This window comes from Cyprinodon variegatus, unplaced genomic scaffold, assembly GCF_000732505.1.
Source record: "Cyprinodon variegatus isolate N-32 unplaced genomic scaffold, C_variegatus-1.0 Scaffold1133, whole genome shotgun sequence".
Taxonomy (NCBI): Eukaryota; Metazoa; Chordata; class Actinopteri; order Cyprinodontiformes; family Cyprinodontidae; genus Cyprinodon; species Cyprinodon variegatus.
The window spans coordinates 106,387-126,436 of record NW_015151586.1 but is presented as its reverse complement, the minus strand read 5'-3'; the positions used below and the strand labels follow the sequence as shown (position 1 = coordinate 126,436).

Here is a 20,050-nt window from a genome sequence, read left to right as displayed (position 1 = left end):
TTAAACCCTGTATAAAATGATGAGAAACATGAAGGTAGAAGAAAGAAGACGCACGGAGCATCAGAAAAGAAAATTCAAAGTGTTTTGTCTTACAATTTGTGAGAATAAAAGTTGTGGATACTATATAACACACAGCTGATTAAGGAAACAACAGCTCAGATTATGAGAAGAAGAAGGAAAAAAATTGTTAATTCTTCTTTAAATAAACATTGAGAAGAAATAAATTGATAATTACTGCTCAAGGAAAACTGATACAGGGTGCAACACTATGTTTTTTGTTATTTCTTGTGCAATAAGGAACCATTTCATCATATTTTTTTCTTCTTTTTGTGACTTTACTAATTTCCTAAAAACTTACATTTGAAATCTTTTTCTCAGAATTGAAATATTGGCATATTTCCATCTTTTTAGTCATTCAAAACTTCCGCCCTCAATTTTTGAGTTATTTCTGGGTTTGTTATTGTTTTTTTAAGCCAAACATTGAGTGATATCCTTATTTAGAACTTTACATTCAGGGATTTTACACTCTTAAATGTTGAACCTTATACATAATTCTTTCTTTAAACCATTCTAACACTCCTTCTACTTTAGGTTTTTTTTTTTTTTTTGTGTTTTTTTTTTTTTTTTTTTTTTATTAATGATTTCATCTATTTATGGCACTGATATCTGATATCATTATTTTTCCCTTAATGATCTGCCTTATATCAAAGTCTCTGATTTAGATGTCAATTCTGATCACCACCACCGAAATATTTTGGAAATTGCTCTATGAATAATGAGAGCATCGTACAAGTGCCGAAAGCCATGTTCTCATTAGCTCCTCCACTGTAACACACAAAATCTGGGCCCTGAACCATCAGCTCTGCAGAAACCAGAGGTTTCTTATCATACGTTGTTCTGCTTAGTTCACTTCAAATTCAGGGGCCGTTAGAAAAACACATCCAAAGATGATTGTAATTCAGGAAAGATGGGCATGATGATCAGGATGGTTTAGAGAAATAAAAGTGCTCTGTAACTAATTTTTTGCCAGAAAATAAAACCTTTAACATAAACATTTCTGTGCTGTGGCTAATTCTCCCTCTGTCAGTCCTTTATAGCCTTTATGAACCAACATTACTATAATGATACATTATTCATCATCATGTAAAGAGCAGAAGGACCCTCAGGGATTTAATTCAATCTAGGACAGATCGCTTCCGGGGGAATAACAGGACAAGTATTAAGGTGGTGTGCCAGTGCTCGATCAAGTTAATCCTGCACCAGCACAATGATCAGATTCAGAATGAATGTGAATATAACCAGCAGGAAATGAGATTTAAAGAAAAGGCTCCTGTTGCAGTTTGGAGGGATTAAAATGACAGGGCTGACACTGAGAATTAATTTCAGCCCTTGACAAAATGAAGTTTTTTATCTGTAGTGGGAAAAGACACTTTGTGACCACTAGATGGCAGTATTATTGGTTTTACAGTGAGAAAAACTGACAGAAGCAGACCAGCTACCCTGGTTCACATTCTTTGAATTAAATCCATCAGTATAAAGATGTCTCCCAGTGAATAAGGGTGTTTTCTTTGTTTCATGTCAGGTTGACCATCTCAGCAGAATGCCCCATGCAGTTGGAGGACTTCCCCATGGATGCCCACGCCTGTCCACTCAAGTTTGGCAGCTGTGAGTAAAATCTCTGCCCCAACTGCCTACATCCTTGGTAATCCCAGATCCATCACTCTTACATAATTGCATCCTGCAGTCTAGTGCAGCGAGTTGCAGTTAACAATAGTCCAGGTTTTATGTCACTTAATGTTTGATTGTTACATTTGGAGATAATTTTCAAGCCTGTTGCTGCAATGCTAAGTTATTAGAGCCATAAACTGGTCCTAATAACAGAAAGTGTAATGAGGGTTGCAATTACAGGAAGTTTATGGACTATTATAGGGGGAATCAACATAAATTAAAAAATGAACTAAACTTTTCTCCCGGCATGCTTGATTAAAGTTAAACGGAAAGCATCCTCTGTCAACATTTATGCTTCTTTCTTCCTAAAAGACAAAAAAAATATAGAAAAGAAATTTCCTCAGGTTTCCTTTGAGGCGGGTTAGTGATGGCATATCTTCTTGTTACGTTTCCTCCCTCTGATATGAACCAGTTGGTATTTAAAGACAGCCCGACCCACACCTTTGGAGTCTGTTGGACTTAAAGGATGAGGCTCTTTATCCCCGGGATCTCAGAGAGATGCGCTCCGCCCAGCCTCACTATGTCAGATTACACTTTGGAGCACAATCCAATTATGCTGCGAGAAGGTGCTGGGCTGCCCCGGGGTCAGCATCAGCCTAATTAGTCCTGGTGCGGCAATGCTGGTGAAAGGTGAGGGAGTATAATGGGAATAATGAGTGGATGGCAAGGCGGAACCATGTTTTCATATTTTTACAAAGAGAAATTCCGGTGACAGTTATGTGGAGGTCTGTGCTCCTTCTCCTCAGTGACAGAGGTGATTTATCTCGCAGTTAAAGCAGGTTAGCTCAGGTGAAGGGCTGCTAATCCCCCCCCATTCTACCCCCAGATGCTTAACTTAACTGCTTGGCTGAAAGGGCTTCCTTCTCAGAGCTACAGACAAGTTCCAGGCACAAATGTATCATATTGAGTTGTGATTTTGCAGTTTCTGCAACAAATATGCATTGACTAAACACACTTCCTAAGGGACCAGTCACACCTTGCCAATTTAGCCGGCGCATGCCTGATGTCCCAGAATCTTATTAAACGCTGGCATCTGCTAAACCTCCTATGTATTTTTTCAATTTTGGGTGTCTACATAGCGTATCCATAACTCAAGCATAACGCACGGCAGAGTGATGCTCATGAAATGTCACAAGCCAGTGTCATGAGGGGGGCAGCGCTGCTCCCGGAGAGCATAAAAAGATTCCTTTGATCGCGGTATTAACCCAGCTGCTATTACAGCCTGCCAAAGAAAAAATAAAGTAAAAGAAACAAGAAAAAGAAAGAAAGGAGGTTTACAGTCACAGCAGATTCAGCTTCATGTCTGCTAGGAAGTTTGTTGTTCGTGGCCGTATGCGTGAAAGCAGATAAGATCCACTCACCTTCACGCTCACCCTATGATGCGGATGCAGTCTAAGGAGTACTGACGGTTTCCTCCTGTGAACCCCCTTTTATACAAAAACGCTTCCAATACGCCCTTATACAGCAGTAGTAAGTTAGAAACACGTTCAGCGGTCGTCTGGAACACGTCACAGATGTTGATATGTATTGATAAGTTACGCTTAAGTTATGCACTCGTTACTAATAGGTTTTGAATAAGCTAGACACCACGACTTATGAGTAACTTACACTCAACATATGTCAACAATCAAATAACTTACCTGTAACTAATGGCCCATGTATGAGCATACTCAACATTTCTCGACAAACTTGACATATGTCGACGTGTGACAGGGTCTCCATAACTTATTCAAAACATCAGGTAGGTCTTAGTTAATTGTCAGGGAGTGTCACCACAGCTAAAATAAGAACAAGAGCATGGATCCTAGAGAAGTTATTAACCAAGGCTATAATGGAGGACTGAATTTTTCTATGGTGGTAGATCGCTTTCACCTTGATACTGGGTCTTGACTCAGTTCCAAGGTGGATGGATGACAGATATGATTTTGGAGAAGCAGTTAGTACTGGACATCAATCCAGGATGGGTCATAGGGCCGATCTAATAACATCTAAGAAAGTAGCAAATCTCTTTTGTTTTGGATTTACTAGAGAAATGAACTAAGAACAGACACAAAGGGCTGTTTGAGAAAGGGAGTTGTTTTTAAACATTGGTGAGGACAAGCGGGATGTCATCTGGTCTCTTGCAAAAGGGATCTCAGTTTGGACTCAGATAAGAACAATACAATTTAAGATCTTACACCGATAACATATCTCCCCTCATCGCAGGAACCTTTTCAACAACTTTAACTCTTTGTTTCGGGTTTTGTCACAAATTTCAAAGATACTGGACTGCAATTATAATTGAAATGGTGCAAATTTTTCAAATTAATATAGACATGGACCCTATGTCGTTGATTCTAAGCAGCCAACAAAAGATTGTACAATATCTTAACCTTCGCAACTAGAAAAAATATTCTTTTGCAATGGGTCAGTGACAAAGCTCCTTCTGTCTGTGGTTGGCATAAAATAGTTTTTTAAACATCTAACTAATGTCATACATCACAGGGCAGACCAGTTTTACAGAGTAGGGACTATATTGAACCGGACCATTCCTCCACCCTCAAAAAAGTCTGCTGCGAATCTGAACAGCATCTATGCACCATAAAGCTGATTCAGCACCTTTTCTATCATGCTGTATATTCATCGTTCATGTTAGAGCTGTCCTATTTTTTGTATGTTCTGTTCTGTGTCTAGTTTGATAGACACTGTTTGTCTGTTAAAACATAAAAAAAATCAACAACAAAAAAAAAAAAAATAAAAACAGAGGAAAACTGTTAGTGTCAAAGATATTTTAACAGTTTTCAGGTTATTTTAACAGGTTCTACAGACCTCGCCTAGCATATTAGTTACCAAAGTTTAAGACAGGACAGTTACAAAACAGACTGAGCAAGTAAAACCTCTTAAGAAGAGTGTCCAGGAAAAAGACTCCTCTCTCTTGAAATAATATGGCACAATTACTTATGTCAGTTTTCATACAATGTGTCAAGCATGAAGGTGATTTGGGTCTCAGAACCTGTAGACCTTAAGGTATTGGAGTGAACTGGGAACTCTTCTATTAAAAAAGTATGCAACATTTTTTGTCATCCATCCAACAGCAGACGTTTTACTGAAACTGCAGCAAACCTTCAACAGGACGACTAAAAATAAGTAAAAGGCATCAATATTGCTGTCGTTTCAAACAGTTGTCCAACCATGACTATAGGCCACAATATGGCTATTACATGACAGTTCATTAACAAGCTTTTTTGGTAGTTTGTAAATTTCAGATTTTCTAAAATGTATAGTTTTGGATTCTCAGTTTTACTCTGAGTAATTCGTCTATGCAAAATATGAGGATCACCACCATGACCCTGACGGAATAAACAGCAGTGTTCTCTATGGCCTTCTAATGTAAAATGATGCTCTATGCAAACGTTGTTCTTTTGGCTTTTTTATTTTACTCCCTTCCTCTAATAGTTAGTACAACTAGAACTGGATCTGCAGTCCTCCACGTCATTAAACCTTCCCGACAGCTGAACTTGGCGCATTCTATTACTGTAGGTGATGAGTTTGGCTGAGTTGTAGCTCGCTTTGCCTTACTCAGCGAGGAGTAATGTGTTGCAGGAGCGGCAACACATTAAGCCAGAAGTGTTGAGAAGTTGGCAAAGGTGAACTGTTGGGACTGCCAAAGTCTTTAGCTCTTCGTTTGCATAATGAAATTCACCAATAATCCCTTTTTGCAATCTCTCCTTTCAGTTAAGGCTGTGGCCTTTAGCCTGGCAGTCATTAAATTTGAGCATACAGTCAAACAGCTGATAAGTGAGCACACAGGTTTGCATGCTAACCTCGTATGTCCCCTTACAAATTTCATTGATTTCTCTTTTTCTACTACATTTAAATCTTTCAGACAATCAAACACATATTAGTTTGTTGTTTTTCTGTATAACTGAGCCACATAGGAGGGTTTTCAAGTCACACCAAATCATTTGGATCAGACTAGATCCTTTGCCAGACTAGGCCACTCTAAAACCTACACTTTATCATTTTTAGCCATTCAGAGAAGGATTTGCTGTCGGGCTTTGGATCAGTTCTGCAGTTCACCCTCTATGTGCTTGAGCTTAATATCACAAACCGATTGCTGGACATTAACCAAAAGCATTTCTTAGAAAAAAAAAATGAATTCATGGTTTTATTAATTCTAGCCGCTATTCGAGGTCCTGAATCCACAGATCAGTTCTATACCACCTTTAACTGTCAGTTTCTTCTTTTTCTAAGCTCAATGCACCCAGAAACAATTGATTTTCCAATACTTTGTAATTCAAGAGTTTCTAAAGCAAGACACCTCAACAACAATCTCAGGATGTTCTGAAAAGACACAAGCCCGACATTACCAGTCCTCAGCTATACTTGACTCTAATCGCTAAATGCTCAAAAGCTGAATCTTAATAACATCAAACCAAATCTTTTAAATAAAGTTTAGCAAAATTTTTGTTTATGTTTTTTTGATACTTGGATAGTAAATTATCACAGCGGGTCTTCCAAGCAGAAATATTCATGTAGATTGTATTTGGAGGCTGCTATGGACTCCAAGATTTAGTTGATGCAGTTCTCCACATGTACGACAAACGCTTCAAGAAAACACTCAGATGTTTTATTTGTATGTACAAAGATTGCTATTTTTTCAAAGGGTGGCTTATCTTTTGTTTTGTGCGATCTATTTCAAAAAAAAAAAAAGATGATTGACAAGAACAGGCAAAAAAATCCCTAAGATCCCAAAAGATCCCCTACTTCTAAAAACTTGAGACAAACTTGCGTACTAGAAACCCTTAGAGGGCAACCTAATGGTCATCTACCCATTTTAAAAAGTTAAAATTATATTTTCTTTCATTTTGAACTACTTATAAGGTTTCTGTATCTGTCTCTGTCTCCCAGATGCCTACCCAGTATCAGAGGTAGTCTACACATGGACCCAAGGAGCTGCCAAGTCTGTTCTGTATCTGTCTCTGTCTCCCAGATGCCTACCCAGTATCAGAGGTAGTCTACACATGGACCCAAGGAGCTGCCAAGTCTGTTGTGGTGGCAGAAGATGGTTCTAGGCTCAACCAGTACCATCTAGTTGGACAAACGGCTGACACAGAGGACATACACACCAGCAGAGGTGAGGGGGAATGTTTGAACAATTAGTCATTGTGCTTAAGAGATGTAAAACAGGGCTAAATTGATATGATTCTTTATTTTTCAGAAATAAAATCCCATCATTCAATTTTAGATTATAAGAAATAATAATAAAAATAATCTAACTTTATTGCTCTCACATTAGAGAAATTTACCTCTGCATTTAACCCATTCCCTTGGGGAGCAGTGGGAACTGATGAGGAACAACATTATGCCATACAAAGACATTCAGTAATATTAGACATTAGACATATTTTATTTGTCATTTTGTGTAAGTGTAAAAACAAAAAGAAATTTCGTTTGGAAACAGCTCTCTGGACAATTTCATCTTTTTTTAAAGTGCAGCCTTGAAAAATTGTAAAAATGACTGTAAATTTACTGTTCAAACATTATTATTTTTTTTTTGATATGACCAAATATGACAAAAAAAAAAAACAACATATACAGATGCTTGATGTGATGCCAAACAATATTATATACTTTACAACATATTTTAAAACTGAACAATTAAATGTAGTGGATTCATTTTACCCTACAATATTAAAACATACAACAGTGAATGATACATATTATTATTTATGCTTCAGTGTGATTTTGATACCTTTCAATACAAAATCACATTCATAGGGATGTAATATGATGCAATTGTGCATTAGATGCCTCATGTGTTACAATCTGATATAATACAATAAGACTTTAATACAATTTAGCTATAATTGCAAATAGGAGGAAAAACATTTTGAATCTGTCTTTCTTATCATTATATTGTCTACTACGCTATGTCAGCCTGGGCTTTTTGACTTCTTTGTATATACTGTAAAGTGGCATGAAAAGTTTAAAAAGTCTATCCACTATGCTAAATAGGCAGCTGCTATGCAGCATTTACTTGCAAATCTCATTAAACATAGTATCATGCCATTTATTACCACTAAGTAGTATTTTGCAATTTTAGTATTGCCACATTGATATTGCAGTTGAAAGTTGGTGCACTGCCCATTTTTAGTATATCAATTAACATTCTCCTTACAAAAGTTTAAAATGCATTGAAACGTAGCTGAAACCTATCCAATTTTCCTTTCTGGGGTCCAATAAGTTCTTACAGATCTGTTTGAAATTACACATTGCTGGACTAAAAAAAAACAATTCATCTAGGCATAAATGTTACGCTTTCATTCCTGTATATGTGCTGCACAACCTTTTGAGGCAATCACTGCAATCATAAAACTGCCAATGAGGCTTCAGCTCCTCTCAGCAGGTATTCTGGTCCGCTCCTCATGAGTAAACTGCTCCAGTTGTCTGATGTTTGAAGGCTTCCTTTTCCAGACATCATGTTTCAGCTCCTTTCTCAATAGGATTTAGGTTAGGGCTCATAGAAGGCCACTCCAGAAAAGTCCGATGTTTTCCTTTTAGCCATTCTTGCTCACTTTTATCTGTTTCCTTTGGGTCCTTATCCTGTTGACCTGTGACTGAGACTCAGCTTTCTGACACTGAGCAGCACATTTCTCTCTAAAATCCTTTGGTAGTTTTGAGATTTCATTTGACCCTGAAGTGATTCAAGAAAACCTTTCCCTGATGTAACGAAATCAGCCTCCTCCCTGTTCCACAGGAGGGAAAGTGTTACATTTTGGATATGCTTCAGCTTTCCACCTGTGAAGATAGAGCTGATGTGCCTAGGCAAAGCATTGCATTTTTCTCTCATTTGTTAGTAGGACATTCTCCCAGAAGCTTTGTGGGTTGTCTTCTTCATGTAGCTTGGCAAACTCCAGTCTGTTTCTTTTAAATGAGTTTTTTTTTCAACAATGATGTCCTTCTTAGTCGTCTCTCTTGGTTCAAACAACAACAGATAGTGCGATCTGACCCTGATGTTCCTTGAGCTTGAAGTTCACCTTTAAACTCTTTAGCAGTTTTTCTTGGTTCTTTTGTTACCATTCATATTGTTTATTTCTTTAATTTGTCATAAATTCTTTTCCTGTGGCGTCATCCAACGGGGTTTTCTACATTTGCTTACATTTTTGAATCAATCATCAATCTACTTGGAGATGTATTTATTGCCTTTACCTCTCTTGATACAACTCGTTGCTTTGCTTCCTCTGGTCTATGTTGAGTGTGGTACACACCATGTCACCAAACGCCATATTGACTACCTGTAGCCCTAAATATAGGCCCGCTAATTGATTAGAAGATTGTAGACACCTGTGGTGCCAATTATTGGACATATCTTGACTCAACATGACCCCTTGGTTGTGATATTTTCTGTATTTTCTAGGGATACTATGATTTTTGTCCAGATCTGTTTCATGAGTCCATTTTTAAAAATCAGTCCATCTCAACATGGTTGAATATCTTATAGAATTGTTCTAATTATCATTACTTTTGTGATACCTAAGTCATACCTGTTACAGTTGTTGGCTTTTTCACGTGTGTATTTCGTTGTAGGAAAGTTATTTTCCCTCATGTTAAATGTTGATTGAAAGAATCAGGAAGAAACTTAGGACTAATTACTGCCTGAACAAATTATTTTCTTGCTACAAAGAAAAAAAACTTTAACTTAAATGCTTTAAGGATCTATCTTGAAAAGTAGCATTTAGGTAAATTGCAAGGCTGTGAATCAATTCCCCATGAACAGATGAGGGCAAAGCAGAAATGTTTGGCCATGATGCATTCCCCTTAATACATTTTTTTAAGATAAACACCTCATGCTAACTGTCAAGCACTGAGGTGGAGGGTTGATCATTAGGGCATGTTTTGCAGCCATAGAACCTTCTTAAAGCTGATGAAGATTCTCAGTCATCCAGGTCATAGTCATTCCGTAAAAGTAAAAAAAAAAAATCTGAAGACGTTTCGCTACCTCTCCAGGAAGCTTTAATTTGAATTGAGAAAGCTTCCTGGAGAGGTAGCGAAACGTCTTCAAATCTTGGAAACCAAGTCCAGTCGATTTATTTTTTTACTTTTACAGAACTTTTATAAACTCTTATGTTGACACCTGGCAAATTTGAGATCATCCGGAAAGAAATCAAAGTCTTGCCATGGCTCTGCAGAGTCAAGATATCGACTTAATTGAGCTGCTACAGCCGTAAAAGAGCTGTGCAGAAACAAATGATCTTCACAGCTTTAATTATCAGAAACAGTGCTGTAAATACTGAAGGACTAGACCAAAATCCTTTTACAGTAACGAGAGAGAGATTGTTGATTGGTGCTTTGAAATTTGTTCTGGGTGCTTTAGGGAGTTACAGTAGTTCAGTATTGCAGTAATTTAAGTTAGCCAGCACTGCAGGAAGGGTTCACCACTGTTCCATATTTTCTCAATTTGTAAGTAATAGCACTCACTGAGGATCACTGGTGTTTGAAGAAGTTAGAAAACCCCAAAGGATGTGAATTACTTTCTAATATGCTCTTACATTTCTTTAGATTGGATTGTTTCTAAAGATGTATTGGCTGACTTAGTTCTTTATCTTACAGTTCTGGCTATAACCAGGCCAGGGTATGGTCAGGGGAAAAAAAAAAGATAAATCACAATTAATTCATGATTTTTCAAGGAAAGGATTGTATTGGCTTAGCTTATGCTTTCCTTATGTTAAAAGGGGTTTAATAATTTACACATGGAAATAAAAAAGGCAAAGATATAAGAAATCATTGGCTCATTTTAAGCACCGTGCGCATTTTGATGATTGTTGTAGTGAATAACATGGCTGTTCAGAGTCAATGATAAACGCAGGCAAAGATCACCAGGAGGATCAGACTCATTGAGCGGATGCCAGTGGAGGCGAGTGGCCTATCCGTCACAAAACCAGCTGTCTACAGGCCCCAACAGCCCTGTCATACAACACTTATCCACACATGAGCTGCTGCACGCACAAACCAGCGCACACTGAGCCGAGGAGACCTGAGACCATGGGTTAATCCTCCCCAACATCCATCCAACCAGCCATTGGCTTCTGCATAAGAAGATGACATCACAAATCAGTGAGAGATTGGTTGGGTGACTGTCACCGAGCGGATCTGTGTGCGTAAACGTATCATTGTAAACACCAAATGTCCTCACAGTGATATGGAAACATTCAAAATGTCACGATCTAGATACATCTCTAAACTAGGGTTAAAGCTAGCATCAGTTTGAGGCATAAGTTGAGTTTTTACCAAATCATAAGAAGGGCTAAGTTTCACAAAGAGAAAAGATGAGTCTGATTGTAGGGTAGGTCCTCACAAAGATGGAGCAAGGAATGTTTGTGTGTTGGAATTGGACAGCCTCACACGGACATGTGGAGGTTGAAGGGGGCTGGAAGGCATCTGTTTAATACTCTTATGTAAAGCGGAACCATGCAGTTCCGTTTAGCTTCTAGTAGAGTGTTTATTAAAAGTCTGGATTTCCCTCATATGTGTGTTTCTCCCCCAACATATTACAGCTTTGTAATGCTTGTTTTGTGCTTAGAGAATGATGGAAACCATTGCCGACAGTCCATTCTCATTTTGTACCCAACTTTTACCTTATAAAAGAGATGGTCCTCACTCTGTTGTTACCCCAACCAAGCCAGAACCCTGGATGATTTGTACTTGCTCTCACATCTGAATGATTTTCTTATTGTCTACCTTTAGTCTGCCATAATGAATCATAGTTTCTTGACCTCCACAATCTGTAAGAGAAAACCGGTCCATACAAGGATCAGATAAACCATTGAAAATAGGATGTAGGAATATGTCCTCTATAAAGAAGACATCATTTGATAACATTAGAAGCAAGATTTGATTATTTTTATTGCCAGGGAAATTTCTGTTTTAATGTTTTACTCAAAAAGAAAGATAAACTGACACATAACAGTTGGATAAACCTAAAGCGTGATCATTAGCATAGCTAAGTCTTTCTTGCAAAACAAATACCGGTAATTTTAGCGAAATTTAAATGTGAGTTCGTTGAATATTTTGTACTAAAAGATAGGCAACTGTTTCTGTCTTAGAATCAGTTTTTGAATTTGACCTACTCACCTACTCAACTATTTATATTCCCTTATAGCACCAACACGTTTTGATGCATGCCACCTGTACTCTGAAATGTGTTACTGTGCGGCATCACTAGGACCTTTTTTTTTTTTTTTTTTATTATTTTTGAATCAGCTCCACTAAAAGGAAAATAATTTCCAGAGCAGCTCCAAGCTATTAAAGGCCCTAATCACAGTTAGATTTATGAGCACTCATCGACCACCACAGTTTCCCTATAAATATGTTTTTTTATTTATTTCTGGGTAAAACTTAATTTAAAGTAACGTATTTAAAGCAGGAAACAGGCTAAGAATATTATTATTTTTTATTACTATTTACACTGAAGCAATTTATTTCACAGATGTAAAATATATAATATGACTACAATATAAAAAAATGAAAAATACCCCAGCTTTTTAATTAGGATTATTAAAATAAGATATGCTAAATTGGAAAACTTTATTATTTTTTTCATAAATCAGATTACCACAGTATAGTTCTTCCTGGATTTTCTCAAATTAGTCACCGGATAAACTTTAACAGATACTGAAAACCATATTTAAACCATTAACAAATGACAGTTTGTCATTTTGTACCTTTTTTTTGTTTTATTTTCAACATCTTTCTACATCTACAAATTGATTTGACTTAACATGTTCTGGACGACACAACATTATCCATTTGTTTCATTTCCAGGGTTGGTGTTGTATTTTGAAAGTACAGAATTAATTCAACATTTATTTCGTCATCTTCAACTATTCAAGGGTTAGTTCCTCCAAAGAGTTGGGGTTAATCCGCAGAGTTAAATACAAGCGACACTGTTAAGTGTTGTTTAAAAAAGAAATATTAGAAGAGTTTCTGTTAGAATACCTTGAAAGTTTATCTTTTGAAACACGTTCACTAACTACAACAATGGTGGACTTTAAAGTTGTAAAGTAAGCTGCAGGTGTTAGGTTAAAAATCCCAGCCCAGCTTTTGCAAATTAACTCGCACTGGTGAAGTGTTTCTGTCATTGTGCCCCAAGACAGCTGTGGCTACAATGTATCACACAGGATGGGATTAATTTCCTGTTATGCTTATGATACTTTGCTATATTTGGTCATAAATCCTGATACGTGTTAACACCAATCTGTGGTGTTAACTTTTGAGATTGTAAACTAGTGAATGAAGTGTTGAATGAATTCAGGGTTGAATTTAAATGATAAATGGTGTTGTACCAACTGGTGCACAGTGTTAATTATTTAGTCTCAGAAATGTTATTTTAACTATATCTAGTGTTGACCAAGATAGACAATTTAAAAGTGTAAAGTTTAACTTCCTCTGAGATGGAATACCACAATGATAAATTATAAATATAATATGAATATAACTTAATAAATTTTTATATTAGGCATATTTACACTGGCCTCACCAGTTTATCTCAGTCATGAATGAACATCTGGAGTTCTGACAAGATTGCTTAACGTTATCAGGGAAACTTACTCTTATGGAGCATCATTCAGCGAAGCCCAAAGCTTCTGCCTGGAAATCATCCAAATCTGTAGTGGATATTGTCAGTGGAGTTGAACTCTCGGGTCATTTTCACTACAGTAGGTTGATTCATTCTGGTCATATTTTATGAATGACTTTTACAGCCAAATATAAGATTTTAGACCTTTTTGACCCAACCTAGGCATCGTGATCCATCTGGAACTGCACAATGGAATATAAAGCAGTGATTTCCTAAAGAAGATGACAGAAGCTCTAGACAGAAACAAGTGCACATATTACAAAGCAGTTATCTAAAGCTTTCTTCTTTTGTTTGTTCGGCATGTCAGGAAGTAATAAGAAAGGCTGTAACAGTAAAGTAAAATGAAAACTGCCAATTAAGGAGTTCAGTAAAGTTGCTGCAAAAAAAAAAAACACATGCTGTCCACAGAGGTTTACTGCTGCAGCTCTTCTCTATTAAAATGAGCCCGGTGGCAGCTGTTGTTTGATTCAGTCCCTACAGAAACACCCTATCACTTCTTTAACTGAAGTTCAAAGCAGCGGTCAGTTAATGACTATCTGGATTTTCTTATGGTGTAACTCCTTATAGCTTAGCTTTGAAAAGTCCCTTCCTGGCCTCTACTGTAGCTGCAAAGGGGTCAGCTAACAACAGTATGATTGTACCTAATTTGCAATCGTTAATGAGTGTCACTGCAAGTTTAGAAGTGTTATTGATCTTCAAGCCCTCTCAGAACCTCAAAATAATAGTATCTATAATAATCTATAATAGTATGACTCTAGTGTTGTTTGCAAAGGAAGCTCGTTTATGTTGCTTAGTGCTTTAGATGGATGTTATGGCATTAGACTTTAAGTAGCACAACTAATTTTAGACAATGCACCTATTTCTGGGCATGAAAGAGGAGATTATCCCGAGAGTTTTTCTTAAGATAGCTGACAGCCATAAGGACACAGTGTGTTCTGTCTAACATAGCAATATCTTTCTCTAAATAACTTCTTAACACTAAGATATTTCTGATTCTTCTTTCTCTGGACTGTTTTTAAACAGTCAACCCTTCCTAAATAATTTTGCTTACCTTTAAACCAAACTAATATCAAAAGTAAAACAAGAAAACTTACAAGTTGACCAGCATGGCAGCGTTGTTCCCCAACATGAAAGGAAGTTCCCCTTGGACGATCTTGAATACAAATCCATGGCAGAAAAGGAGTAACATCCAGCACTGTAACATGTTCCTTCTGAACCCTTTGGACCGGATCCAGTAGAGATCCATGCATCAAGGATGAAGGTGCCCAGAATCTTTGCAAGAGCAGGAGAGGATGATGGGGGGGCTGCGAGTGAGCCAGCCTGGAGTCATGAGGGCGTTGGTAGGTCCGGGTAGTGATGCTCGGATTGTTCTCCCATTGTAAAGGCCATGATGCTAAGGGACATAACGGGGCAAACAGCGACAAATCTTTGTCACTTGACAGCTGCAACAAATACCTTCTTTTCCCCTTGCATGCCAACCAATCCTGTCAACAACATTTAATCATTAATCTACAAAAAGCTGCCACGTCAATATGATGTAAAAGAACCAGCATGATATAAAGGAAAAGACAGAGAATACCCACAAAGTTAGCCCCCCTCCATCCCGGCAGTGATTAGCAGCAGCGATCGTCCTTCCTCTTCCACAGCTTAAAGCCTGTGCTGAAGTGTGGGTCAACAGTTGGAAATCATGCTTCGTGTGGGTGTGTGTGTCAGTGCCTGGATTGGCAGGGTCGGATTGGGCGGGGCTTCATTAAGGATCCTAGGGCATGAAGCCCCCACCCCCTTCCCTGTCCCTCCCTCTTACTGATGGCAGGATGCAGATTGTAACCAGGGATTAGGGAGGTTCAAAAATCGGATTTTGCCCAGAGAAAGCCTTGTGTATTACTATGTGTATGGTGTTTGTGTGTGGGAGAGAAAGCGATGCACTGGATTTTTCATAGTTACCCAGCGCCTGCAGCCGTAAACAGCTGACGGCAAAAGGATTTTACTTTCTTTAAAGCCTTGAATGCAATATCATGATCCATCTTTTTCACTCTATACCCCAACTTACCTTTCAATGCCCTCACCCACCATTAGCAATTCAACATTTACCACATAACAATCTATGTTGGCAGTAATTCTCTCTACTTGTGCCCATTTTTCACTTTGATAGCGTTTTACTGCCACCGTTATGCTCAACTGTAATTGAAATGTCCTTTTCATCCTCACTACATTTATGCCTTTTTCACTATTCTGCACATTTAAACACCTCTTTATTATGCCCCTGTGGAAACGAGATTTTAAAAAAAGTCATAAAACAAGAATTAATTTGACCCTGCTTTATTTTACGACAATGAAGTAAACATATAGTTAGATAGATTTGTTCTCATCAAGATATTGTCGGCCTTCTGAGTAACTTAGTCAAAGATTTCCGAAATGATAAAGTTTTTATGAAAAGAATCTGTACTCAATGTGAAAAAATTCATTTCAGTTTTGTTCAGTCCATTTATTGCTTTTTAAACATCTAGTCTAAAAATGTAAATAAAATCAACTATAAAATGCAACAAAATGAAGAGAAAAAATAAGCTGTAATAACCTTTGTTTTAAGCCCATTTGGGTTATGTTTCATCAGTAAGTTTTTGTTGTGCACTTTAAATTATTTATACTACCTCTTAAAAAAATTGAAAAAATTTGAATTTTTTTTTTTCCAGAATTCATCCTTTTGTTTAGCACTACCACATGAAGAAAGAATTATAACTGGTATGAAGGGAGAAGCAAACTTTGTTATGTAGACATTGATTTGTCAATTAAGATAGAGCAGCGCATTGATTCTTCTGTTGTTCAAAGATTAAAAATGCTTTTTCCTTTTTTGTCAAAGACTTTCTTTTTAGCCTGTGGTTGCCTATATAGATAATAAAACAAACTTCTTAAGGATAGGGGTATCAGGGCTCCTTTTGCATTTTGTGACAAACAGTAAATAGTCTTTTATGTAGATATTATTTGGATGCAGGGGCTGAAAAGCCTTAACATTTTCCTTGGAGAGTTGTGTTCTACCTGCATTTTACTAAAAAATTACAGTATTTTGCACTTTAACACTTAAGCTTACACTTAACACATAAGGCAAGTTACCGTTTTTGTTCACTTTCATACTCCTTACAAATGGATTCCCCCCATCCCTCAGTGAGGTCTATAGGCACAAGATCTATATCCACCCATTCGGCAAAGATTCTGCCACATGGCTGTACATCTTATTTAGGCATTTGACCAATTAGATGAGCCCTTAAATAATATACTACCTACTGTAAATCAAGTAAAAAAAAAAAAAAAAGTTAAGTCAAGAAAAAAAGGTAAAAAGCTAAGTGAAATGTTACAAAGTAAAGTTAAAAAGTTAATAAGTCTAGTTAACAATTATATTTAGGTTTATAAATTAATAAATGTAAGTGACAGTATCAGCATGAATGCCTCTAAGGTTATTTTGTACCAAAATAAATTTTGTTTCTTTCACTCTCAGATTGTTTTTCATGGATTTCTTATAGAAGAACTTTTTTTATTTTTCTTAATATATTTGGGCAAGTTGGTGTTTCTTGATATTACGTTGACATTCATTTTTGCCATCAAAATATCCATATTTTTTTAATGATACAAAAGTAATAAGGTCTTTTCCTGGATTACAATAACACTATTGGCTTGAAATTTTGATTTTCAAAGTATTTCACTGAGTGCCCTATAAAGGGATAAGTATTGTATCTTACCTCTAAAAAACCTTGAGTGGATTATTATGATGCACTTAGAATAAAGTTGATTTCACTCATTAACTTTATATCATATTTTTCCGTTCTTTTCAGGACAGTATACTGTGATGATGGCACACTTCTACCTGAAGAGGAAAATCGGATATTTCGTCATCCAGACGTACATGCCATGTTTCATGACTGTAATTTTGTCCCAAGTGTCGTTTTGGCTTAACAGAGAGTCTGTTCCTGCACGGACCGTCTTCGGTGAGAGGAATATTTTTTTCCACAATTTTTGTCTCTTCTTATGCCATATCAGCACTTTTCTTCTTAACATGGCTTTGGTTTACTTCCAGGTGTGACTACGGTGTTGACGATGACCACACTCAGCATCAGTGCCAGAAACTCACTTCCCAAAGTAGCCTACGCCACAGCCATGGACTGGTTCATTGCTGTCTGCTATGCTTTTGTCTTTTCTGCTCTTATTGAGTTTGCCACTGTGAACTACTTCACCAAGAGGAGCTGGGCCTGGGATGGCAAGAAAGCTCTAGAAGCACAGCACCCTAAGGTAATACCTGTGATCCATTTCATGGTGGTACAACTGCTAATTATCATCAATATATTAAAATGTATGGATCTCACAATAGTAATAGGAAAGCATTATTGTAATGTGTCCCACTGTAGAAAAGAGACCCGATGGTACTCTCGAAAAAGGCCAACAATGTCTGCTCGGCTGGCGTCAACTACACCCCCAACCTCACCAAAGACGTGTCCATCTCCACCATCTCCAACACAACGTCGGTGCAACTGCGAGGCTCAGAAAGCAAACTGGTGGACCCCAAGAAGACGTACAACAGTGTCAGCAAGATCGACAAGATGTCACGGATAGTGTTTCCTGTCCTCTTCGGAACCTTCAACCTCGTCTACTGGGCCACATACCTGAACAGAGAACCAATGGTGAAAGGAGTTGTAGCCTCAACATAATCCGCCCCTGTTTTTTGTGTGGTTTGTTTCTTTCTAAAACTAGATTTGTGTAAAAGAAGAAGGGGTTCGGGCCGAATCGATCACTGCTTTAGAAAAAAAATTTGAAAAAACCAAACACCTGCGCTTGAGGAACAAACTATATTCATCTATCTGATTCAGGCACTTTGAATGGATGAAAAGCTTCAGCAGATTATCTTTCATTTTCTTGTGGCCTAAAAAACATGCTTGATAATGAAGAAACTCCTTCTAAGAAACAGGAGAGCAATTGCTTTTCTTCTTTTGTGTCTATCCTGCTGCAGTTTGCGTGACGTTCTCCTCAAAAGGAAACAGCGGACTCCTTTGTATTAAATAACAACTATCACTGCTTAAATTTTAAAAGCTTACGTAGTTTGAGTTAAAAAGTTCATTTTAATAGGTTACAAGGTTGCAAAGATATTAATTAAACTTTTTATTGCCATCTAGATGCTGTTACTTTGCTGCTTTAACCCCCCTGGATGTAAGCTTAGAGTCTCAAAATCACAAACTTTAAACCAAAAAGTGAAAAATAAGAATATTTGACATTTCTATAAAGTAAAGCAGCACTTAGACCTAAAATATTCAGACATATTTGGCCAACAAGGTGAAAAAATAGCATTGAGTGACATGTCAGCACATTCGAGGACAGATATATGATTCAAATGAATTTTAAGACTTGGTTACTCATCCATGAAACTAATATATACAGCTGAGAAGCCAGATACCTGAAAGCAGCATGTCCCATACAAATCAGCAGAGTGATGTGGAGAGTTTGAAGACTGTAATACTGTGAAGTGACCTGGATTCAAGATGGCTTTTAAGCATCCTTGAGCTTAACACTGTAGCACAAAAGCTCCAGGAGCTGGTTTTATCATCAATTTAACAACATCTAAAAATAACAGCCAACTCTTTATCACAAAAAAAATATTTCTCAAGTAGGACTAATTTGCCCTCAGTTTTGAATCCATTGTGAATATTTTGAAATGACAAACTGCTATAATAGTTCATCTAACAGATTTAAAGAGCTATAGCAAAAGAGGTAAAAAAAAACAAAAAAAAAACAGCAATCATAACCACCATCATGTTTTTCAACATCCACGAGGCCTTTAAACTCTTGTAAAAAGCCAATATTTCCCCTAATTCACAAAGAATGATGTTATTATTTTGTGTTATTTTTCTGTTTATGTTTAAAAAATGATTTATTTAAGGTTTTTGTTTTTCTTTTAATCATAAACAGCTATAAGATACATGATAACAGCTGGTTCATTAGCTTGCTTTATTTAACAATTTCTTTTTGTATACAGTTCTTTTAATAGCAGCTAGTTATTACGACGGAGTATAAGGGCCAGGCTAGAGATTTTTTTTCCTTCTATTTCGATAATAAAGTCGTAATATTAGGAGAATAAAGTCGTAACTTTGCGAGAATAAAGTCATAACATTAGGAGAATAAAGTCGTAACATTGCAAGAATAAAGTCATAACATTAGGAGAATAAAGTCGTAACATTACGAGAATAAAGTCGTAAAATTCCGAGAATAAATTCGTAACATTACGAGAATAAAGTCGTATAATTATGAGAAATTTGTAACATTACGACAATAAAGTTGTAAAATTACGAGAATAAAGTCATAAAATTACGAGAATAAAGTCGTAGAATTACAAGAATAAAGTTGTAAATTTCTAGAATAAAGTCGTAAAACGACGAGAATAAAGTTGTAACCTTATGACAATATTACAACTTTATTCTTGTAATGTTACGACTTTATTCTCGTAATATTACAACTTTAATCTAATAATCTGATGACTTTATTCTTGTAATGTTCCGACTTTATTCTCGAAATAGAAGAAAAAAAATCTCTAGCCTGGCCCTAATGCTCCGTTGTAAGTTCTGAATGTACTTAAATATGACAACTTTAATTATTTCTGTCCAAGATGTTATACAGAGGATACCAAAAATATCCTCATTAGCTAGCTAGAATGCTTGTTAGCTTTGTTGC

The 20,050-nt window shown here is 36.8% G+C and overlaps 1 protein-coding gene across 1 annotated transcript in view; it reads left to right on the top strand.

The window, feature by feature from the left end:
* LOC107101690 (gamma-aminobutyric acid receptor subunit alpha-5-like) overlaps positions 1 to 19,104 on the top strand; it is a 25,706-nt gene extending 6,602 nt beyond the window's left edge. Inside the window, exons 6-10 of the mRNA XM_015400696.1 lie at positions 1,583 to 1,665; positions 6,701 to 6,844; positions 17,170 to 17,322; positions 17,412 to 17,623; positions 17,740 to 19,104. Of these exons, the coding sequence (XP_015256182.1) occupies positions 1,583 to 1,665; positions 6,701 to 6,844; positions 17,170 to 17,322; positions 17,412 to 17,623; positions 17,740 to 18,039 (892 nt within the window). The 3' untranslated portion in view covers positions 18,040 to 19,104. The remainder of the gene's footprint in view (positions 1 to 1,582; positions 1,666 to 6,700; positions 6,845 to 17,169; positions 17,323 to 17,411; positions 17,624 to 17,739) is intronic.
* The last annotated feature ends 946 nt before the right edge of the window (positions 19,105 to 20,050 follow it).